At 45.6% G+C, this 23,309-nt stretch overlaps 8 protein-coding genes across 8 annotated transcripts; 3 read left to right on the top strand and 5 right to left on the bottom strand.

Moving 5' to 3' along the window:
* Window positions 1-1,032: 1,032 nt before the first annotated feature.
* On the bottom strand, window positions 1,033-4,867 carry C8R40DRAFT_1275176 (uncharacterized protein). Its single transcript, XM_046234110.1, has 17 exons — window positions 4,674-4,867; window positions 4,248-4,621; window positions 4,022-4,191; window positions 3,771-3,942; window positions 3,620-3,717; window positions 3,423-3,556; window positions 3,202-3,348; window positions 3,093-3,147; window positions 2,906-3,005; window positions 2,638-2,845; window positions 2,199-2,574; window positions 2,068-2,131; window positions 1,970-2,005; window positions 1,792-1,915; window positions 1,487-1,734; window positions 1,314-1,421; window positions 1,033-1,251 (listed from the first exon to the last, which is right to left on the bottom strand). Exons 1-17 carry the CDS (start codon window positions 4,744-4,746, stop codon window positions 1,171-1,173), a joined length of 2,568 nt encoding a protein of 855 aa, XP_046079742.1. The 5' UTR covers window positions 4,747-4,867; the 3' UTR covers window positions 1,033-1,170.
* Window positions 4,868-6,218: 1,351 nt separating this feature from the next.
* Window positions 6,219-6,881, top strand: C8R40DRAFT_1074692 (uncharacterized protein; the record flags this gene model as incomplete). Its single annotated transcript, XM_046226750.1, has 2 exons — window positions 6,219-6,408; window positions 6,469-6,881. 2 exons carry the CDS (start codon window positions 6,219-6,221, stop codon window positions 6,879-6,881), a joined length of 603 nt encoding a protein of 200 aa, XP_046079741.1.
* Window positions 6,882-7,278: 397 nt separating this feature from the next.
* C8R40DRAFT_1163912 (uncharacterized protein) lies at window positions 7,279-9,320 on the bottom strand (the record flags this gene model as incomplete). The annotated part of the gene is made up of 10 exons (XM_046230423.1): window positions 7,279-7,407; window positions 7,465-7,623; window positions 7,672-8,133; window positions 8,192-8,346; window positions 8,403-8,507; window positions 8,576-8,935; window positions 8,986-9,039; window positions 9,092-9,102; window positions 9,159-9,231; window positions 9,284-9,320. The coding sequence occupies 10 exons, from the start codon at window positions 9,318-9,320 to the stop codon at window positions 7,279-7,281; spliced, it is 1,545 nt and encodes a 514-aa protein (XP_046079740.1).
* A 2,353-nt stretch (window positions 9,321-11,673) lies between these two features.
* On the top strand, window positions 11,674-12,965 carry C8R40DRAFT_1163911 (Formamidase; the record flags this gene model as incomplete). The annotated part of the gene is made up of 6 exons (XM_046230422.1): window positions 11,674-11,726; window positions 11,786-12,299; window positions 12,350-12,377; window positions 12,507-12,778; window positions 12,844-12,864; window positions 12,918-12,965. 6 exons carry the CDS (start codon window positions 11,674-11,676, stop codon window positions 12,963-12,965), a joined length of 936 nt encoding a protein of 311 aa, XP_046079739.1.
* A 444-nt stretch (window positions 12,966-13,409) lies between these two features.
* C8R40DRAFT_1061517 (guanine nucleotide binding protein, alpha subunit) lies at window positions 13,410-15,585 on the top strand (the record flags this gene model as incomplete). The annotated part of the gene is made up of 12 exons (XM_046225428.1): window positions 13,410-13,665; window positions 13,846-13,927; window positions 13,981-14,409; window positions 14,476-14,528; window positions 14,587-14,656; window positions 14,719-14,770; window positions 14,829-14,859; window positions 14,911-14,984; window positions 15,047-15,127; window positions 15,188-15,287; window positions 15,407-15,435; window positions 15,493-15,585. The coding sequence occupies 12 exons, from the start codon at window positions 13,410-13,412 to the stop codon at window positions 15,583-15,585; spliced, it is 1,350 nt and encodes a 449-aa protein (XP_046079738.1).
* A 1,086-nt stretch (window positions 15,586-16,671) lies between these two features.
* C8R40DRAFT_818150 (Chloroperoxidase) lies at window positions 16,672-18,603 on the bottom strand. The gene is made up of 6 exons (XM_046236328.1): window positions 18,262-18,603; window positions 18,146-18,207; window positions 17,889-18,087; window positions 17,520-17,838; window positions 16,753-17,463; window positions 16,672-16,702 (listed from the first exon to the last, which is right to left on the bottom strand). The coding sequence occupies exons 1-5, from the start codon at window positions 18,465-18,467 to the stop codon at window positions 17,053-17,055; spliced, it is 1,197 nt and encodes a 398-aa protein (XP_046079737.1). The 5' UTR covers window positions 18,468-18,603; the 3' UTR covers window positions 16,672-16,702; window positions 16,753-17,052.
* Window positions 18,604-19,360: 757 nt separating this feature from the next.
* Window positions 19,361-20,807, bottom strand: C8R40DRAFT_1177595 (Chloroperoxidase; the record flags this gene model as incomplete). Its single annotated transcript, XM_046232708.1, has 5 exons — window positions 19,361-19,789; window positions 19,847-20,165; window positions 20,215-20,416; window positions 20,465-20,526; window positions 20,596-20,807. 5 exons carry the CDS (start codon window positions 20,805-20,807, stop codon window positions 19,361-19,363), a joined length of 1,224 nt encoding a protein of 407 aa, XP_046079736.1.
* A 1,066-nt stretch (window positions 20,808-21,873) lies between these two features.
* C8R40DRAFT_1177594 (Chloroperoxidase) lies at window positions 21,874-23,309 on the bottom strand (the record flags this gene model as incomplete). The annotated part of the gene is made up of 4 exons (XM_046232707.1): window positions 21,874-22,305; window positions 22,361-22,682; window positions 22,736-22,925; window positions 22,979-23,309. 4 exons carry the CDS (start codon window positions 23,307-23,309, stop codon window positions 21,874-21,876), a joined length of 1,275 nt encoding a protein of 424 aa, XP_046079735.1.

Genomic DNA, 23,309 nt, shown 5'->3' with positions numbered 1-23,309 from the left:
CTGGGGGAACCATTCATTTCTGTTCCACAACGTTATCTACCGAGAATGACAAGTGTGCCGCTCAGGTCATTAAATGTAGTTTTTCCCCGGTCCAAGATTCTTGCAAACTCTGCGCAGCAAGCCCCTCGTTATACAACCTCTGCTATTTATTCGGTGGGTGATCTACCCAGACCACCTTGGCAGAAGTCAAATAGGAAAATATCCCAATCATATACTGCATCTTTCTTCGTCGAACCACACTTTCCTCATGCGATGCCACAGCATGCAACACCGGGACCTCGGTGAGTAGGGCTTGGAGGACATTGTCCCTCTGATTAGAATCGTCGAAGTTCACTTCCATACCAAGGTCTGTAAGGGCCCTCAAGTTGCCGCGTCTGTCTCTGAGTGGTGGAACTCGTACGGCTTCTAGACGCCCGTCTGGTTTTATACGGCCTGAGATCCAGCCACTCCAGGATCTCCAATGAAGATGGCCCAGTCTTCATGCGCACCTACGGGGCTGGCATGCACCGATTTACCCTCGCTGCTTACTAACCTCATGAGTTGTATCAGGGATTTAAAGAAAGGACCTAGGTGCAGATTTAGCAACTGACTCAGAGTGGCAGGCAAAATGTGGAAACAACTAACCGTTGTCTAGAAGAAGCTTTAGAAGCCACCAGAGAGGAGGAGTGCAGCGAAGACGATGATTATCACAATCATGTGCGACAAGAAGAACATTCTCTTCAATGTAAGAGTTACGATACAACAAGGACTGATAAGGCAAGTTTAAGCATATGAGGATATTGTCCGAAACAGACTGAGAACGTACCAGAAGGTGATTGTCAGATAAGCGTATTCTAGTAATCGACATCGCCAAACACAAAACACGGACGTACCGAACCAGCATGACTACAATAGGTCACAAGCTCTCCGAAGTGCTTCAGGCTGCTTCAGTGCTTGGTACTAGAGTTATCATCGCCATACTCTATAATAGACCTCATCTTTGTTTATGAAGCAGCAGCCATCACCTAGCCTTATGTACAGGATTCACATTTTGAACTGCAGTACACTTTATGTAACTTACATGTGTAGATGGTACATATCGATGATCCAGATAGATTCCTCATACTTTACTCTCACTGTAATAGATACACTCCGCTAAATCCTAATCGCTAGCAATCTCTGACATATCATCTAAATGTAAATCGGCAGCGTCGGGTTTAGCCCCGCCCAATCAGGACCTTCGACGAAGCCCTTGTCATCAATTAGGAAATCCTGATAGTTGTTATAGAAAATTTCAACGTGACAGATAAGTAGCAAGAACGAAAAAGGCTTACGATCGGAGCTTCCACCAACGCGCCTTTTACTTTCGACAATCGGTCCTTCACTCGTTGGAGCGGAATATCTGGCACGAGATGCCCAGTCTTGGTTTTCGGTACATATCGCTAAAAGTAAGAAGCGAAACAATCAAAACGAGAGCTACAGTACCAAGGAAGTGATTTGGACTCACATCATACCCCGCCCAGTCCCTCACCAAATTACTCGGAACTGGTCTGAACACCTCTGTGAAGATCTCCCTATTTTGTCTCGCAGTATCAGTCCACAGGTTGATCGTGTCGGTCGAAAGAGGATCAGCGACCATCTGGTCTTCTTGAGAATTGAGTCGATCGGGATTCGGGTAGGGTGCGGGACGCATGTAGGGTGTGGGGTGGTCATCATCCATGTCGGCGTCCTGGGGAGGGATGAGGCCGAGGTGCTCTGCGTAAGGGAAGTCATTAAGCTAGAGATACATCCTTGTTTGAGAAACATACTTACCCTTGTACATTTGCCTTCTCAATGACGCCGCAAACCTCGAAGCCATGTACGGTTCTCCGTCCATCGTCGACTGCACGAGGTCAGTGTCTTCTACGACGAGAGCGATTTCGGAATCGCCATCCCCCTGTAAAAATGGGTTCGGGTAAACAATATGTCAATTCCACAGATGCGAAGTCACCTTTTGACTTCGGTCATTCAAATTTGCAGAACCCATCTAAAAATGAGAAGCCAATTTTGACACAAAGGACGATAAAGGTATCATTAAGGGATACTTACAATCACCCTTCTGTCATCTACAATCATCAGCTTGGAATGGATATACACCAGTTCCGACACATATCTTTTCAAAAGAAGGCAGTCAGCTTTACATTCTACCAGCACCGGGATTCAATTCCAATCAAACTCACGCATCAAACTCCTCCTGCTCACTCCCCAGCCACTTCTCCTGCTCCAGCCCCGTTTTATCATTCAACATATGCTGGACAACATTATCCGAAACATCCTCATCTCCTCTAACCGCTTCCGCAGCTCTCTCAAACCTCCTAATGATCTGCTTCGCCTCCTCCTCCGTCTCCGGGACGGCGACGGCTTCTTCCTTCACAGGCGTCTTCTCTGTGATAACCACGCCTTCTTTGGTTACTTCAGGGGATTTGATGGTTACTTTGACCGGACCGGTATCGGTGGCGGAGGTGGCTTGGGAACCGAGCCATTGACGGGCCAGAGCTACTTGCGCTTGGTGGAAGGAGACGCCGGAGTCTTGTTCGATGCGCTCGAGGTAGGATGCTGTAACAGAAATGGCATGACTATACATGTCTGGTCAAGGGAGAACAATGAGCAACAACTTACGTTGGGGGGCATTAATTCGGTCATAGGCCCTCAAATGGTAGAACCTGATATAATCCATGGGCTCATACCCTGCCTTCCTGATGGTCTCGTAAATAGACGCTCCGCCCCGGTTTATTGTACGATACTGAGCAGCCATAATGATTTTGAGAGATGATTCGTCTTTGATGTTGCCAGAGAATGCGGGTACTTCGGGAATAACGACAACGATCTAGTGACGAATGATAGCGAATCAGAACGGATTTGCGCTTATTGCAGCGGATAGACTAGCCTTGAAGTTCCTTCCCTCCCTCGCAGCTCTAATTACTCTATTCGCAAGAGCACCGGCAATCTGGTTGGTGACAACGTCGCCCTTCTTCGTTGCAGAGATGCTAGTGGATTCGAGGTGGAAGTCAGTGAATACATTGAGAATTGGAAGAAATTGGGGATTAATTTGAGGCGCAGGAAACCGCACTTACAAAAACTGGTTCTCGATGTATATGTAGTGGTTTGATTCGTTGATTAGTTGAATGTCTGATAAATAATGAATTATCAATAGGCTTAAAGAGAGCAGACTTCGACACTCACAAGCATTCTGAATACTATGTTCCGTTAACACTCCATGACTCCAATCGCTCACACTCCGTACAGCTTGAACACGCATTGTCGCAGGTATCGGACGTTGGTAATACGTTTCATCGTTGGACGGGTCTTGATTCTGTCCTTGGCCTTGATCTTATATTTTTCAAGAAGTAAATTGACGCAATAAGTTCACGAGAGGAATGCGAAATTATAGCGTATTGACTAACCTCCCAGCCAATCGTGCCATCGCTGCTTGTACTTTCTTCCCATTGCATGCCAAGCCTCGCGGTGGGGGTGACGCGCAACAGACTCGTTCGGCGCATTTTCGACGTTATGAGGGAAAGCGAGCCAGTCAAAGGCACTAACAACACAGATAGGTAAGCGTTTGGAGAGCATAAATGTGAGTTATTTTAAGGAGGCTGACTCATTGTTACGATACTTCCTCTTCTTAATTTCATTCCACCGCTCAACAAAGTGCTGGACAATGTCAAGAACGACGGGACCAGAAAGAGACATATGGACCTTCGTAGAGAATTAGTCTAAATGAATAAGACAAACACAAACTTGGAACTAACATCATGCCATGGCATCCTTGCGCTTTCCAGAATGTTCAGTTGGTTGCTAGCATAATCCCCGACAGACTGGAAATCCATGATCCGTGCGTTATTGTAATCTTGACCTGGGAACAGTGTCTTGTACCAGTGCGTGGGATGAACGTCAGCGAGAGGATGATTATGTGTGTCCCATCTGGGCAAAGAAAAGCGGGAAAAGAATACCGCCGATAATGTGAGATGATGTTACATGATGGAGATGATGATGAGCGCACCTTCCGAAACACAAATCCAGACCACCGATACAAGCGTAATGGTTGTCGACTACGACGACTTTTTCGTGATGACTCCAAAATTCGACGGTGTCCTTGGCTCCGATGTGGTCTGGGTGCCGCATGCACTGGATGTAATGAGTGCCCGCTGGGTTTAATTGTTCTAGCGCAGCCTGAACACAGAAGATTATAAGTGAGCACACGACAAGACTATACGAAGAAAATTCACCTTGGTATGCTTCGAACTCATACTCATGGTTTGGGTTACTTCCTTGTAAACCACGACGTACACCTTAACACCCTGTTCGGCTTTCCGCTTAAGAACTTTGTCTAACCTCCATTCAGGATGCTTCGCAGGAGGTCGGCGCAGATAAAGCTCAGGGGTCAACCACCAATCAAGAATGAATATACACTCCTTCGCATTGTCCAGCATCTCGGATACAGCCCACATATAATCGTGACCATCAACATGCCATTTAACGACGTTTCCTGAACGTTCTTCAGCAAAAGAGTCAAATCGATGGCTGGCGTTGATTTCAGCTCTGAGAGCATCAGCTGCCTTCTCTTCTGGGTCGTCGTGGCGGCGATTAGGATTGAGGAAACCTGGAATTGTTCAGTGAAAGATAAGGAGCCAAAAACGAATACCGAATCTTACCAGCAATTTGATCCTCAGTGTGCTTCAATCCTTCTTCAGCGTCATGGATCACTCTTTTCAGAAACGAGGCCATAAAGTTTTATTGTTATGTGTGCACAATCTTGGGTTAGGGATAGAGATGAAGGATAGAAATGAAAGTTAATTTAGCAGAAATCACCGCCCATCGTAAGTTCAGGATATGGCTGCGCACGGACGTGCATTGCCACCGTTGCCACTTTGGGGATTTACATCATAAGGTACAGTTACCGGCAGTTTCTGGAAACGACGCGTCCAGACTCCAATCATCCCTTTAGCACTTCAACCTACTTCAACTTGCCGTTGCGCAATTGTCATCAGAAAGCAATCAAAATTGCTATATATAGCTATATATCTCCTAGGCTCACTGGAATACTACATTGCTTCTACTACGGAGTCGGTACAGATCTCAAAAACTCAAACGATTTCATAGATATGGACATTTACGTCTCCGGCCACGTTCAAGGTATCTTCATCATAATTTGTGACTTTTTCACCCAAATGCTCTCTTACGCTCATTCTGTTTCCTCCCTAGTCGCCGGTGTTGGTCTACTTTGTGTGCGCCGGAATATTTCGAATGGCGGATCAGACACTATGCTCACACCAATTCTAGTAGTCCCAACCTGTCCCAACTTGAAAAACCAGCCATTAGTCACAAGAATCCTTTCAAGTCCAAGTAAACGCAGATTTATACAGTCCGAGACGCATGTAATTTATCCGAGTCTCTCTCTCTGGTCTCATACAAGGTTACCCCTCCATCTCAAGTCAGACCATATCAATGAGGATCAGACACAGTCCTTCGCTTCAAATTTCGCCTCTATAATCCACGACCCGCAGCTTTTTACATCGGATACTAGGATAGCTGCATGCACCCGGTGATACCATGACCTGACCGTGATAGTACTAAGGAAGGTAGATAGTATGTTCCAGAGTCATAACTAGCAATAGGAATACAGACTCGCATGTCTTCTGGACTCTGTGGCACTGTGACTGCGTATCAAAACGTGTCTCCATCAAAGTCTTTGGCTTGAAAATTTGTCCGACGGTCCAAAAGCCAGTTATAAAAACTCATCAGTTTCGGCTCTTGAACTGTAATCACCACCATCATTGTCAACGCTGGTCGTTGGAGTTTTTTTTTTCTGTAAGCGTCGGTCCCTCCTTCCTTTTTCTTTGGGCCTCCTCAGAAGTTGTTCTCATCCTTCGTCTGCCTATTGCACTTCCCTCCTTGTTTACTGTACTGTACCTATCGTATTGCCATACTTGATCCGCCTCTATAACAATCCATGAGTCTGACCTGTTAACTTTTCATCTTAGGAGACATTAAATCCTTACGAAGGGCTATTCACCTCGAAATCTGCTGGTTGGATTTCTCTGGGGGAGCCTGACGATTACGAACTAGTGAGTTATAGAATTTTCTTCGTCATGCGTAACGTCGTCGTTGACCAAGATTCTTGTTGAAAAGCTTTTTCCCGACTCGATTCTTATCACATTCTCCTTTACGCAAATCGCGTTTTGGTCCTATTTACGAAAATGCTCGCTCTCCCATCATTCTCCAGGCTCTTTGTCGCCTGCTTTTTCCTCGCCTTGGTGGTTGCTTCTCCTTTAGCCATAAGCAAGCCCGGCGAGTCTCCAGGTACCATTGCAGTGCGACCCCTCACAATTGAGAATGCCAACGGCTCCAATGACAACACTGCAGCTATTGCTAAACGATATAATAACGGTTAGTGCCATCATTAATCATATCGATCGTTCCGAAATTTTGATCCGGTTCATAATTTAGCTCGTCGGAGATGGAAGAAACTTCTCCCAATCGCGGTCTACATTAAGGATAAGAAACCAGCTTCCAACGACTGGGCACTCGTCTTTGACAAGGAGTGGGTCTCCAAAGCCTGGAAACCTGATGACGAAGCCAATAAAAAACTCAGGGGTTACTCGGCGCCCTACTACGAGGACAGATACCCCGCAGAAAACTTAATAACTCTCCCAAACCTGTTTTTGAGGACAGACGGTAAAGATCCTGGGCCCTTCTTGGAAAAATTCTGGGGTGTCGAAGTTGGGAAGGACGAAGCTTCGTTTGTCAAGAATGTGTTGGAGTTCAGTCAAAAAGAGAATCTACTGCAAGGGAGCCTAGATGCTTTCAACGAGCTGTATGCAAAGAGAGATCAAAACAAACAAACCAACAAAAAAGAGTAGACTAGGAAGGAAAGGAAGGGAAAACCGACACGGTCCTATGAAATCTTAAATACGCCCACTAACTACAGTAGAAAATGCTTGTTCGTGCACCCGTATGATTTGATCTGAGTGTTGGTACGGAAAGCAAGAGTCAGACTTAATATACATAGCTTGGACAAGGCGATTTCGGCCCTTGGTACATACACATGATCAAAAGCGGGCCACTAGTTATACCGATTCCTTGATATCAATAACCTCTGGAACATGTAAGTCAAGAAGAATACACCGATGCTTCAGTGGTAACTTGTACATAGTTGTCAGTGAGATTATAGAATATTCAGTGGCTTTAGTTATTTACTTTGATATACTAAGTAAGCCTATCCGTGCTTTAGATAGACGTGGTTGAACTCGCTTTTTCTTATGCATACATATCTTCTTCCTTCTCCACCTCATACCCAAAGTACCCCCATATCGCGGCCGCATTCAAGTCTGGTACCCCGTCATCCGCAGTCCGCACTACCCCATTAGCTTGATATGCGGACTTTGTCTAAACAGGAGGGAACAAGACTGAGTGAGGAAAATTTTGACGTCGACATCAACATACCAAGCCCAATGAGATTTTGATAGCGGGTAATCCTGGGGCGTAATGTTCTAAACGCTCTTCTTCTTCCTCCGTCACGAGAACGCCCTCATATTGCGGAATTTTCAAAGGACACTCTGAACGTTGTATAAGCCGCAAGATGTTCCTTGCGGCCACTTCTCCCTATAACCGAAGTTTAAGTAATTAAAGAAATGCGAGATCGAGAATTACCTGATAATAGGCAGTATGTCCAGCGGGAATTGCACCAAACGCATTTGCAGCGTCTCCAGCGACGAATATATTCGGATACGGGGTCGAAAGTTCCGCGCCATCTTCCCCATCCAGGTTTGAGTCGAGTACATCGTCGTCTTCTTCGGATATCGAAAGTCCGGATAACGGTTCCTCGATCCCGACATTCTTTTCAGCTAATGCGACTTGGGCTAGAGCATTTTCAAGCTCCTGTTCTGGGGAAAGTAGGCTTGAAGTACTAAATGTCGAAGTGGACGCAGACCATGAAGGTGATGGAGTTGAGGACTCCGAAGTGAAATTCGAAAGGGTAGGAGGAGACGTAGACAGGACGACGCCAAGCTGCATTGTCCGAATCACATGCGCAAGTCCGTCATGGGGGTTAACACAACGAGGATCCATCGCGGATAGGAAATGGGTATTGGGTTTTTGGCCGGTACATAAAAGCTATGAAAGGTTCAGGATCATGTACAATGGGACAGAAAGTAAGGCGGAGTGAACATACAATGAGATCAGCAGCTACCTCCCGTCCTTGCAGCGTTCTAGCCACACGTTGTCCTAGTTTGTTCAGCTTGATCGCGTCATCAAATAAGATAGACTGCATGTCCAGCCGTTCGCCAAGAATGACTTGGATGTTAGAGGCCAGAAGGGTGTCCATGACTATCCACAATAGTGAGTCTGTCTAACAGGATGATATCATTCGGAAGCTAGCGTACTTTCCGTATGCATCTTCTCATCGAACCTTGGAAGTAACCGATGGCGAGAGTGAAGCAAAGTTATCGTCTTGTTAGGATATATTGCCGAGATGTCTGTTGCAAATTCTATATATGTGGTGGAACAACATAAGGTCATTTAACGGAATGAGAGACAGGGTACACGAAAGACTTACGGATGCCCAATGCACCACCACCAACTACCAATATGCTATCCGAGCTCTTGATCACCTCTTGATGCGTCTTCAGCCATGAAATTCCCTCCTGTTTCGTACCAGCGTACGGCTTGAAAACTACTGCATCTTTGTGGGATGCTATGCCTGACTCTGGAGACGAGCCCCACAGATCCAACGGAGCAGGAAGTCTGCTACCTAAAGCGTAGACGAGATAGTCGAACCGTAATTCCGGAGTGGGTACGCCTCTTTCGGGGAAAGATTTATCCAGTACGACGTAGGAAGAATGCACCGATCTAACTGAGGCGTGTAAACATAAGTCTTGGTGCCGGGTTGGATCTAAAAGTCTGGAGAAGGGAATGACTGGAAAAAGATGAGTCGGGTAAAAGCTGTAGATGTCATGGATAACGTACATCCTTTATGCTCATGTCCAGGCAGGATTGCGAGTCTTGGGAATACATATACGTCTTGGGATGAACGGATAAGTATACCGCTATCCAGGCGGGGAACGTCGCTTACGATTGATATGTCTACCAGACAAGTAGGTGAGCAAGAAAAAGAGTCGAAGAGAGTAAAGATAGCGTACGTGTTTCTATCTACCAACACAATTCTCCATCCTTCCGGGAGTCCCTTTGACAGTACTTGAACAGTCCGAGCGCCTGATAAGTGTCCTAAATAAAGCAGATTCTACGGAGAGTTACAAGAACGTACCAGCATAAGCACCGCCGAGAACGACGACCGTCTTCATTTCATAAATAGTCATCGGATTGACCCCGCCAGCAGAACAAATCTGAAGGGCAAGTAGCGTTCGAATAACTTGAGTACTGCACCGGTGATGAAATTTTATCTGATAAGCACCAATCTCGGCAATCAACGTTACCCCGATTCCGCCCTTCTCCATTCCCGAAACCAACGTCGTTCAAATATCAACGAGTTCTCCTGCGTCTCTCCTGATTCTTCCAACAGCTACATTCCTCGCTGTCTCAATGATGGTTGCGCCTGACATTCCAAAGATTGTCGACTCTGGAAACAAGAACGGACGACTATTGGAGTACCAATCATTGCCAGGTCTTGCCTCAGATCATCATCTTTCCACATCAAACAAAAATCAACCGCAGCCAGTCGTCCACGTCCCGGAAACCCTGACCGTCTTCAAACTCTGCTACGCTGACGAGGCATTTCGGTCGAATCTATCACAATCGATTTCTCACGTCTGGTGAAGCTGGCTTTCTCAGAGGCTCCGCATTCATTTCGTTATCCTCTAGGGAACGAGAACTTGGGGGGTTCGAAAGCCAGTCGAAAGCGTTCCTTCGCCTGAATCCCTTCCTATCCCTGCTCTTCCGGGAGAAACTTTATCTTGGTTTCCAGGTACCGGCGGATGGTCCATACCTGATAGATTTGATCAAGAAGGAGGACCTGTCAAAGTGGGTTCAATTGTGCACAAGTATCTTCTCATCGTTGCTGTCTCACTCAATACCGCTTCTCGTAACAGTAAAATGAATTCACTCCATCATGGTCTACATTATACTACGATATCGACCTACGCTCGCTAGCCTGCCTCGTCTCGTCTCGGGCTCAAATACAAGAATTCAGGTGTCAATATTTCATCACCCGCTTACCACTATGGAAGGATGCTCCTTTGAGAACCACAAATTGACTGCAGCCCAGAACGAATTAAGTTGGCCGAAACTCTATCTCGCGGGTCGTGTGCCCAACATCGCTGAAAGAAGTCCCAGAGTTCTTGAAAACCCCAAGCGCTGCCTGGACGATGTAGTGTATGATAATTGACACGTCAGTCAGAGGTTGAGCGGAGAATGGAGGTTGTTCAGTTATTATCTGTTTCAAACACAATCAGCTCTGTTCTATAGTGACAAAGTTCTCCAAGCTTAGGAGGAGGAACATACGATCGACGCGTGGCGCGAAGCACCGTACATGCAAATGGACATATGTACTACATAGTATCTCGCTGGCCTGTCGTATCTTGAGCTGCGATCCGCAAATGAGCTGTGATCTTTAAGCTCTGGGACCATCTACAGAGATGATCCTCGAAGTTCCGTGGTACTAGTCAATGTTTGCATTGCTGCAACAAGCGCAAGGCTAAAATTCAAGAGGCAACAACCCGGCGACTGGCTGAGGTCCTCAATTTGATGCCACAAGAATGTTTGCGCCTCGTGAATCTCCGTGTACTACTGGTGGTGTCAGCCCATGGGGATAGCGAAGAACGTACAGCGAAATGGAGGCAAGATCTAGACACGGTGCATCCTGCAAAGCTTTCGTAGGATCTGTATGCATTTCTTCCGATAATGTGATTGATTTTTGAAAGCGTCAAAAGTTTACTCCGCAAGCAGTAAGGTGTCGAGAATCGCGACATTGAGTTACTACGAATGTCCCAAACTTACAGTAATGTCCTACTTCACCGTCCCAAGATCTATTCCATTGGATCCTGTTGCGCTTGTTGGTCACTGTCTTGAACTAATGTGCTTCCAGCCCGATCGAAAATGAAAACATTAGCGTACATTGGTGACAGATGGCAAGATGCTCGGAAAAGTTGTGATTGATCTGAATCAACTTGCAGAGGAGATATTATCCTCTCAAAATTCCAAGCTGAAGAGTTTGGAGAGCATGTTATGGTGAGTAGTCGTTACTATAACGCTTTCCCATTTGCTGTTGTACGTTCTCTAATATAATATCATAAAACTTTCGTACCCATGTTCACGTTGGTGTGAATCTCCAATGCTGTGGATTGTTCTTTCCTCAACCAGAGATCTCGTCCAGAAGCACTGTGCATCTTCAAGCATTATCCTTGTTCAATCCCGTTGTACATACGGAGCTCCGAATGCACTAATTGGGAACTTTTCACCGAATCTAAACTTTGATATCAGGATATTAGGGAACCCGGCATTAATCAAGTCCAGACTCAGAGATGTAGTTTAGTGGTGAGCGAAAAGAGAGGTCTGAGAAAGCAGAGGAAGTTAGTTAATCACGCCGGATTATCATCGTCCCGGCATCCGGTTCAAGTTGATATTATTCTCTTCTCATGATTAAATAAGTCAAAGTCCTTCCATCGACTTCCACCAGCAAAGCAAAGTCAAGCTCAGGATATGTCTATACATTCAGTATCTAGAAACCAATCTCACCTCGTTTGGGATAATAGGCAAAGTTCATTCATGCAATTTTAGACTCGACTTTGTTTCTAATTGCCAGATTGAAAAGCATTCAGCCGATACTACGAGTCAAATCAGGCGACACAGTCAAATTTGACTGCTTGGACGCCTCCAATGGTCAAATTAACCCAGAAACTACTGTCACCAGCGTGGCTTCGCTCGTTTTTTCTAACCTTGACCAAGTTAACGGACCAATCTTCGTCGAAGGTGCTCAACCAGGAGATACACTCAAAGTAGAAGTGCTCTCAATAGAAACAGCCGACTGGGGATGGACTGCCTGTATACCTGGCTTCGGTTTACTAAACGATGAATTTCTTGAGCCCGCTCTGAAGATTTGGAAGCTCAACAAGAAAGAAGGGTTTGCATATTTTGATGAGGCGAAGGGTATCAAAATCCCTTTGAACCCTTTTGCTGGTGAAATGGGGGTTGCGCGGAAGGAGAAGGGCCCTTTTTCCACGATTCCACCATACAACACTGGCGGCAACATCGATACGAGACATGTCACTGCTGGTGCAACCTTATATCTACCAATAGAGGTCGAAGGTGCACTATTTTCGATGGGTGTAGGTCTTCATTAGCTCAAGCCGTAGCTTGTGACTGAGTCCTTGCTTAGGACGGTCATGCTGCTCAAGGAGACGGAGGTGCATCTTCAATCCCTATCATGATATGAGTCATCTTGCTTACTGTTGCTCATTTTTAGAGGTCTGTGGTACGTATATTTTCAATTTTCGATACAATATTTTACAATTGACGGCGCTTCAAACCGATAGGCACGGCTATCGAAACTCCCATTGTTGCGGAACTCCGTTTTAGCGTCTTGAAGGACAGACCATATACCAAAACTCCTCATTTCAGAACGCCATCCATCAACGTATCCGATGAGAAGTACTATTGTACAACAGGGGTAGAAACGGATCTTCGAGAAGCAGCACGCTCAGCCGTTCGCCATATGGTCATGTATCTTGAACAAGAGTACAAACTAGATCATGTCGAAGCTTATATGTTGTGCAGCGTGGCGGCAGATTTGAGGATGCATGAAGTGGTGTGTGATTTCTCGGACATAGACTGGGAGAATCTGTATAGGAAAATCTAACAGTAGTCTCACAGGTTGACATGCCCAATTATCTTGTGAGCCTTGTTTCTTCTTCCGGTAGAAGCACTTCACCGAAGCTTGTATTCAGGTGGGAATGATGATGCCTAGCTCAATATTTTCACAGCAGCATAACTAAGATTTGTACACATGTATCATTTAATTGTTTTACTCTATGAGTATCGAGCAGAACTAATCCAGGTATTGCTTGTGTTCTCAGTCCCTACCGAAATCAGACATTCTAGGCTTATATCTACCGTTCTAGTGCATACGCCGGTGACCGTATTTTGAATCTTCCCAGATGATGTAAATTTCATCCGTTCAACAGCCATGGTCGATAGCCTCCCATGGCGCCACAGTCTTCATTGGTCTGAACAATTGGAAAGGTTTCGAAGTTCAGATTACGTTGGGTGGGCGTTCCGGGAATGTGGGGATTGATATACATCAAATATCCGGCCCCTGAAGAAGCCTCATGGGATGATGGATCAATCAATTCATATCGCTTGCTATAATCCGACATACATGACGACCACCTCTCTTTCATTCAGAGCATTGTGCTCTCACTTTCTCCTGCCGTCTGAGGATGGTTGCTATCTTTAAATCCAAACAAAAGCAACGAGCCAGCATGGAATTATCCGAAAACCCGTTCATTGTAGCGTTCAAAGTGCCAGCGAATGAAACGGAGGAGGAAAGGGTACATCGAGCTCGAGCGTTCCAAGACGCGCAACGTGTTTCCAGACAAATCGACGAAAATTTACAGGAGACAAAGAGGAATCTGGATAGAAGGAAAAGAGCGATCAGGATACTGCTTTTGGGTATGTCGTTGATTGTGTCGGTTTGTCTTTCCTCTCACGACACTGTCCTTGCGTAGGCCAGGCTGAATCGGGCAAGGTATGGAATATTATACACTCCAATCCTTCAACGCGAACCCTGAGCCTCCTCCCTTCTCTTCTAGAGCGCTGTACTCAAAAGTGAGCGCCTCAGTCCCATACACATGGATTTACTTACGTTTGTGACAGACTTCCAACTGGCATTCACGCCTCATCAGTTTCAGAAGGAAAGAGATCTATGGAAAACAATAATCCAACTTAACCTAATCAGGTGTGTCTGCTGATGGCTCTCTGATTGTTCTTCAACTTACTTAGTTCATTCAGCTCAGTCAGAACGCTTTTGAACATCCTCAACGACGTTGATTCAAATGTTCAATCTCTCCTTACTCCCCCGCGAACTCCCGGAAGTCACCCCAATTCTTCATATAGTAACAAGCTTCGGAGGATTCACCTCGGTCTTTCTCCCCTCCTTTCACTGGAAAACGATCTGAATAGGATGTTTTTTGCTACTGGCGGGCCTTCGCATGAAATCTGTGTTCCAGCAGGGAGCCGCTGGAAATCCAAACTGGGATTTCGGGACTCCGCCTCTGTGCATCAAGACTTAAAACTAACGAATGCTCAAAACGCGATCAAAAGCAACCTGATACAACTCCTAGAGGCATCGAAGGACGATATCGACTCTCTATGGAGAGATGCGGATGTCCAGCGGGCTCTGGGGGAACGTGAAGTGGATTTACGGGATACTCCTGGATTGTGAGTAATTTGTACAGAATTCGCTGCGTCAGCCTCGTTGCTTGACCTGTTCCATTCTCCTTTCAGTTTCTTGGATGATGTTGAACGAATAGCATCAGCTTCTTATTGCCCCACAGATTGTAAGTGTATATTCACACTTGCGTAAACATTCTTTGTTTCAACGTTATCATCACGTAGCTGATATCGTCCGCGCCAGAGTAAGGACCGATGGAGTGGAGGAGCACCACTTAGTGGCCGAATCAAGTAAGTTTGTTCTTTCTTTACGGATAGATGTGACTCTGACTCTGCCACCGAATCTGACCAAGTTAGACTGAAGGGAAATGAATTTTTCATCACGGATGTTAGCGGGGCAAGAAGCTCTGTGAGCCTTTTTGTCCTATGCTACGAATCACTTCAGGAAATATACTCACTGGTCCCAGCGTCATTCCTGGATTCCATTCTTCGATGATTGTAAGCTTAACGTTTTGTAATAGTCATCCATCTCATCATGTCTGCTGACAGCACATGCCATACTGTTTCTGGCGCCTTTGGTGTTTAACCAGATGCTAGAAGAAGATCCTCGTGTTAACCGGCTCGTACGTATATGCGCAATCCTTGAATACCGCCGAGATGAAAACCATTCCGTTTGTCGTCGCAGGAAGATTCATTATTATTATGGAAGGAGATCTGCTCAAATGTCCTTCTCGCAAATTGCAATATAATCATCTTCTTCAACAAGGTATGCATGCGTCCTCATTTGCTGGCTCTTCATTTCGAAGCTGATATCCGGTAATGAAAGATGGACATTTTGCGACGAATATTAGAAAGTGGAGTCGAGGTACGGAAATTCGTTCCAAGCTATGGCAATGCACCTAACGAAGTGGAAAGTGTTACGAAATGTGAGTTGATTATCGTGATTGTTTCTTTCCTATCTTCGTTATTTCCTTGTCAGTCTCAAAATCTCGGCTTCAATTGATCATGATCCATAGTGTTATTTACTGATTTTGCTTCCTGGTAGATTTCAAAGACCGGTTCAAGACATACCATGTTTGTTATCTCTCCCCAGTTGCTTCTGTTTTCGGTACTCTGATTCAGCATATACAGAAAAAGCTTTCCCCGAAGCCGCGGTCCTTTATCTCCCACGAAACATCTGCCATAGTGAGTCGTCTTAAAGATCTTCTTGGTGATAAACGTTAATATGTGTGCATCCCCAGGATATTCATTCCACAACAGCCCTTGTAGTCACAGGTATTTTCTGTTGCTTTCCGGTGTTGTTCTCACTGACCGACGCGATGATACCAGTGCACGATGGGATTATCCGCGATAATCTCGAGAAGAGCGATATGATATGATCTATCTCTTATTCTCTTTACCTTCGACGTTCTCCCATTGTTGGGGGATCCAAGAAGTTGTGCTAATCTGAGTCGGACTTTTGTAGTTACTTCTTCATTTATACTTGTAGTTGCAGGATTTGAAATGTTCAGTTTTAGAATGACGACAGACACACCTTTACACGACTATTCACCGGCAGTGGCATACCGGAGGTGGTTTTTGATAGTACTCTGCGCTCTGTACAGTTTACACCCTTGACTTGTGTACTTGAAGGTTCAACAACTTAGGTAGTTCACGCAGAAACTCTTACAAGGCAAAAATCAATTGGCTTAGTGTGTCGTCAGCGTCCAGTGTAGGAAAAAGGGCTCCAAAAAGTGCGGATCATGTTGTTTTCAAATACCCCGGAAACTTTTTCAGTAAGGTCTCATTCATTTGCTCTAGGTTGGCACAGTCCCATGTACACAGATTCACTATCCCAGCCAACTCATTGAGCACTCCCCCTAAAAAAGTTGTTTCCCTCCAGCAATGTACTAGTATTATAGATCCGCGAAGTCAACTCCAGTGAAAGTATTCACCTGCTTCCAATGAAGAGGAATTCTGGATGAGCAAGAGCAATAGTGGTAAGCTCTGAGATAGCTGAATCCGATGGCGCGTTTGTACCAGTTGTCCAAAATTCGTTCATATCCTGAAGTCTTGAATAGGACGAAGGCCTTGCATCATATTACTATACTCTGCCTCGTGGTCTTGGACCTTCTCCTTACGGGTTGAGGTGTCTGTCGCCAGAGCCTCAAGACCGGCTGTTCCGTTTTTGGGACCACACCTTCGGGTGTATCTATCTATCTATAAAGAAAAATCTACGCACGCATCCTCTGGGCCTGTGACAAGGAATGAAGTACCTTTCGATCTAGCCTCCCTTTGGATATTCTTCACTCTTATTGTGTTAGTAGCAGCCTTCATTTGTTCCAAAAAGATTCATGGGACCCTGTCTACTATGTCAGCGATATCCTATAGTGTCATTCATAGTTTGAATACCATATTCTGATCAACTTTTGACTATGAAACATTGCTTTGACCATCCTGTGACGGAAAGATGTACCTCCTTTTGTAACAGAGCGGTAAAAATAAACTTTGCCTTCCCTTAGGCTGCTCCACACGGAGTAGAAGCATTGGAAAATCAGCTGAGCAGAGGAAGCACGTTCTTCTGCGCTTTCAAAATCGATATTAGGATCTGACAAGAGCGTACGGCAATATGTAGCAAGAGAGGGAAGCTTGTTCGCGTATGAAGGAATAGTTTCGGCCGATTATAGAATACCGTTTCAATGACGCCAATATTCAATTCCCTGGATATCTCGAATACCCTGGAAACCTCTCCAACAAGCTGACATCCATCTGGGTTAGTTTGGGACAGTCCCATGCCTGTAACAATGGATTCACCATCTCAACCAGCTCGTCGAGTACGCCCTCCAATAGTCCTGCGATTGGGAGAAGCATTACCGCCTGAAGCACAAAGCATCCTAAATTGTTTCCCTCCAACAGGGTACTCGTACTGAATACTCCTCCGGTAAGATTCGCAAAATCGACTCCAGCGAAAGTATTGACCTGGCCTGTGTTGCCACCGACGGAGAGGAATTCTGGATGAGCAAGGGCAATAGTGGTAAGCTCTAGGATAGCTGAAAGTAATCCATATTCATCCCCGATGGCGCGTTTGTACCAGTTGTCCGGAATGCGTTCTTGCCCTGGAGTCTTTGGCAATTGAATAATCCTCACTCCAGCCAATTGCACATCGAAAAGCCACTTACATAGACGAAATCATGCTCCGTTCCCGTAATTGAGAAGAACGACTTGAGTACATCTCGACTCAGCCTCCCTTCAGGATATTCGTCACTCTTGTTCGCCATGAAGCGAAAAATGAACTGATATGCGGCGGGCTGGACGAGTACACCAGTGATAGGTCCGTTGAAAAAGTATGGGTTTTTATCGATGGACTGTTGGAAACGGGATAGGCGGAAGGATGTGAGCAGATCGATATCGTAATTGACTTGAGACGGGTCTGAGACGTTGGACTGTAGGTTGTACAGTTGGAGAAACTGGGATATCTGAACCTCGTGATTATTATCACTGCAGGGAATTATCAGACAAGGACGGGCAAATTATTGTACACAACTTACTATTCAAATAAATCCCCTCTCGTTGGGGACACATCTCCCTCGTAATTGTTGTGCGAACCTGTGAGTCCATTTTGAGGAAGGAGACCAAGAATGGAGTTTCCCCCCTTTCCAATAGAGAAAGAAAGCGAGAGAACATCACCGTCCATTACAACACCATAAACGCCCAAGAACAGCGCAAGATCTCTGCCCATGCCAAAAACTAAGTGCAAAGATGTTGGGATGAATGTTCAGAAAACAACGATATGATATAACGATACCTTCATAAGTGCCCTGAATGAATTCATTAATAGTCGCGATTCCGTTGTGAGGGATATAGCCGCTAGCAGGATGCCAAGGTATAAGCATCATATAACGGACAATCAGCCTTGCTTACTGGTTAGCCATGGCATTCAAACCAGGGCATGGACCACGAAAATCTCCTAAGCCAGGAGGGACAAAAGCATGCACGCCCGTTGTCGATACATATTGCAAGGCAGCATCAAAACCAACACTAGCAGTACGTTTGTCTGCCGATTGTGGATATCCCTGGTGGTAGGTATCATTTCGAGAGGAACGCGCTGATCTAATTTTCGACGCCATTGGACAGATAGCGATCACATGCCAGCGAGGAGAATTAGCGACACAGAACAGTGAAGTGTCTTCATCGCGGCGAGTTGTTTATCCAGCAAGAAACTTGAAATGACTTCAAACACAATGGGTTCGAATGAAACCAGTTATGTCCCAGCTTTTGAACCTTTCAAAATCAACTTGAAAGTTATGACAAGCAGAAGCCCACCGAAAAACCGCAGACACGTCTGGAGTCCCATTCGAAGATTTAGCAATATTTAGTGCCCGAGATGCCCACGTTAGCTCTAACTCGAAAATATCTCCAAGGCTGGGATTCTGACGGAGAACGCGTGTAAATGTGCCGGAGACAGATGTTACGGTGTGTGTTGGGTGCAGCATTGAATACATCTTATTCGTGCCAATTACAGTACATCCTTTCTGAGTAAAAGAGTTTGCTGATCAGATCCTTTCGACTGCGGAAGGATGAATTCAATTAGAAGATGCCGATGTGCCTCTAATATTTTCTGCTCCGTAGGTATTAAGATGCACATTCACCGTTTGCAGAGTATCTGTCAACGTTGAGAGGAGGAGAGAACATGAAATCGTTCTGCTTTGTCATCATAGGAATCGGGAACCGTTCCGAGCCCCAATTATGTCATTAAGCGCTAAACGCGCTTTCTGATTTCATTTCTACTACATAGTCAATGATGAAACAAGGATCTACGAAGGTCCTAAAAAACCGCTGATTAGTAGGTAGCTGGCGTCGCAGGAGGTGAATAAATGTTTATTGTATTCTGCAGACCATCACCCCAAAAAAATACTAATACGGCTAATGTGTGAGACTCAGCTCCAAGGAAAAACGGAGAAGCTTCAACTGTCCTTGGTACACTCGCCACAAAGGAATAGTGGTACAGCATCTGTATTAATCATACCCCTACATCACCTGAAGACCTCGAATACCCAGGAAATTTTTCAAGCAAGCTCTCGTCTATGTTCTCTAGTTCGGGGCAATCCCATCCCTGCAACAAAGGATTCACTATTCCAGCCAGATCGTTCAGTACACCCTCCAACAGCCCTGCAACACTGGTCGGAAGATTCATGACCGCAGCCTGAAGCACAAAACATCCCAAATTATTTCCTTCCAGCAGCGTACTCGCATCATAGACTCCTCCGGTAAGATCTGCCAAGTTCACACCAGTGAAAGTATCGACTTGACCTGTATTGCCTCCGATGGACAGGAATTCCGGGTGAGCGAGGGCGATGAGGCCCAGCTCAATGGCGAATGGAACCATTCCATATTCATCTCCTATGGCGCGTTTGTACCAGTTGTTCGGAATACGTTCATATCCGGAAGTCTGCAAACGATGGCATATAAGTTCCAAACACAGGGTGTCGAGACAGCATAGACTCACGTAAACAAATTGATCCTCTGAGCCTGAAATGGCATAAAACGACTTCAACACCTCACGATCTAACCTTCCTTCGGGGTATTCCTCGCTCTTGTTTGCCATGAAACGATAAATGAATTGGTAGGCAGCAGGTTGGACGGCTATGCCACTGAAAACACCGTTCACAAAGTAAGGATTATTTGCGATGGATTGCTGGAATCGCGATACGCGGAAGGATGTGAGGAGAGGGATATCATAGTTAACTTGAGATGGGTCTGAGACGTTGGACTGAAGATCATAGAGTTGGCGAAATTGGGACATCTGGACGTCATAATTATTCTTGCTACAAGAAAATCAAACAAATGCGGAGATGATTCTGAGTGCAGACTTACTATTGGAATAAATCCCCTTTCATTGGTGACACGTCTGCCTCGTAGTTGTTGTGAGAGCCTGTAAGCCCATTTTGAGGGAAAAGAGATCCAAGGATAGAATTATCTCCTTCCCCAATGGAGAAAGAGAGCGAGGACATATCACCATCGAACACAGTACCGTAGGTAGCGAGAATCAAGGCGAGGTCGCGGCCCATGCCAAAAACTGACAAAAACGTTGGGATAAAGGTGAAAGGATAAGCAAATCATGTACCTGTGTAGGTTCCATCGACGAATTGGTCAATAGTCGCGATTCCGTTGCGAGGAATGTAGCCACTACCGAGCATTAGGTAAAATAATAATAAGCAAACATGAAATTGGAGGAAAATCTGTCGCTTGACTGACTGATTAGCCATAGCATTCAGGCCTGGACACGGACCACGAAAGTCGCCTGGACCAGGAGGTATGAACGCGTGTTGCCCCGTTGTGGAAACGTATTGCAACGTTGGATCAAAATTCACAGTAGTACGCTTATCAGTTGGAGGATGGGCGATAGCGTAGGCATCGGCGAGGGAAGTATCGTTCGTAGTCCTGGCTTCCAATATCTTGTGTGCCATTGGGCAGATGGATAGTGCTTCCCCAGCGAAAAACACGACCGACACGAAACAGCAATGTATTTTCATTGCGGCGCACTGTGAGAACGTCAGAGGAAGTATGACAGGAAAAAAACACTGTACAGTGGAAATTGGGGATTTTCAAATCGAGATACAATATTCGAAGCAATTGATTCTTTTCAAGCTTACAGTGCGGCAGTTTTATACTCACAATGACTTGTACTAGAAGCACAAAATGGGGCCTCTGAAGATTTGCAGTCGATCACGTCCCCCGAGATGTCCGTGTCGCAAGAATTTTGAGGAATAGCACTCATGTGCTTGGGTTCTGATTAGTTCGGCAACGAAGGTGACGGTTGGAGTGGATGCTGTAGTACTAGTACCGCAAGTTGCATTTTTCCGACGTCCATACCTTGCGCTGCATTCGTCATATTGGGCTTTCTACGATGTGCCTCGGCTTCTGGCTGGTCCCTTGCGCCACAAGAGTGTGCTGCCTCAGTATTCAGTACTTTAGCATTTTGAGTCGACACCGGGACGAGTGAAGGCAAATAATTTCATTCCAGTTCATGATTCTGAATTCACAAGACCGATTGACAATTTGGATCTAACTTGCTTGCAAACGTTTATGGAGAAATGCACGTCATAAAAATCGGAGAAAAATTGTGGATGAATGAGAGAGCGTCCACTCAGACATTCTGAGTAGAAGGAAACGACGTTAGGCGCCGGGTTGCAGGTGGATCAACTTTAAGCGCTAAACACGTTTGATGAAAGAAAACCAACACCAACGAACAACGAACGAGAACACATCAGTCTGTACATTTTGCTTTTTGTGGATGAATCGGGCAACGCTTGCTGGACACACCCTAGTATCTCACTGACTAGCTGGCAGCTGGCATCGCACGGTCTGAGGGCAAAGAACGTTTAGTATCGTCTGCGGACCATCATAACAGGACGCAAGTAACTGATGTGAAAGAGACTCCAAGGAAAAACATAGAAGTTTGAATACGAAATACACGATACATCGGTACAAAAGAATATATAGCACAGCTAGTCATTGTGTCTCGGAGGACGTTCAGTCACGTATCTCCATCCCTGGGTATCTCGAATACCCTGGAAACTTCTCCAGCAAACTCTCGTCTATCTTCTCCAGTTCAGGGCAGTCCCATGCACGCAACAATGGATCCGCCATATCAGCCAGTTCGTCCAACACACCTTCCAGCGGCCCTGTAGCACCAATCGGAAAATGCATCATCATAGCCTGAAGCGTAAAACATTTCAAGTTATTTCCTTCCAGTAGCGTGCTCGCATGATACACTCCTCCAGTAAGATCCGTCAAGTCTACACCAGTAAAGGAATCGACCTGGCCTGTATTGCCTCCAATAGAGAGAAATTTCGGATGAGCAAGGGCGATACCGGATAACTCATCGAAGTGTGAGACTATTCCGTATTCATCTCCTATGGCGCGCTTGTACCAGTTGTCCGGGATGCGTTCGTACCCGGAAGTCTACAAGGATGTATAAGCTCCTGTTATACTAATAGGCTTCCGCACAGCGACTCACGTAAACAAAGTCATCCTCCTCCGAGCCCGTGATCCCATAAAACGACTTGAGTACCTCTCGATCTAACCTTCCTTCGGGGTACTCCTCGCTCTTGTTTGCCATCAAGCGATAGATGAAATGGTAGGCAGCGGGCTGGAAGAGTATACCAGTGATAGGACCGTTGAAAAAGTAAGGGTTATTGTCGATGGATTGTTGGAATCGGGCTAGGCGGAAGGTCGTAAGAACATCAATATCGTAATTGACTTGAGATGGGTCTGAGGCGTTAGATTGGAGGTTGTAGAGTTGAAAGAATTGGGTCATTTGGACGTCGTGGTTATTACCACTGATACAAGAAGGTAAAACAATTACAGTAAGTAAACACAACTGCATACTCACTATTGGAAGAGATCTCCTTTAATTGGTGAGGCGTCTGACTCAAAATTGTTGTGCGAGCCGGTCAGTCCGTTCTGAGTAAGGAAGGAATTGTTTCCTTCTCCGATTGAGACAGAAAGTAAGGTAATGTCACCGTCCATCACAGTACCATAAACAGCGAGAGACAAGGCGAGCTCGCGGCCCATACCAAAAACTATGTACAAACGTTAGGATAAATATAAATGTCAAGGATAGAAAATAATGCACCGGTGTATGAGCCATTGACCAATTGATCGATAGTCGCGATTCCGTTGTGAGGAATGTATCCACTACCGAGCATGAAACGATTAGTAGCAATTAGTAGAGGAACAACGCGTAGTCTTAACTGATTAGCCATGGCGTTCAAACCAGGACACGGACCACGAAAATCGCCGGGGCCAGGAGAAACAAAAGCGTGTTGCCCCGTTGTAGAGACGTACTGCAATGCTGGATCAAAACCAATAGTACGCTTATCTGTCGGAGGATGGGCGTGCGCGTAGGATTCGGCGAGGGAAGTATGTTTCATAGTGCGGGAGGTTTCCAGCATCTTGTGTGTCAT

The sequence above is a fragment of the Lentinula edodes genome (assembly GCF_021015755.1).
Source record: "Lentinula edodes strain Le(Bin) 0899 ss11 chromosome Unknown C8R40scaffold_66, whole genome shotgun sequence".
NCBI lineage: Eukaryota > Fungi > Basidiomycota > Agaricomycetes > Agaricales > Omphalotaceae > Lentinula > Lentinula edodes.
The sequence above is the reverse complement of the archived record's forward strand: the minus strand, read 5'-3'. Positions and strand labels throughout refer to the sequence as shown.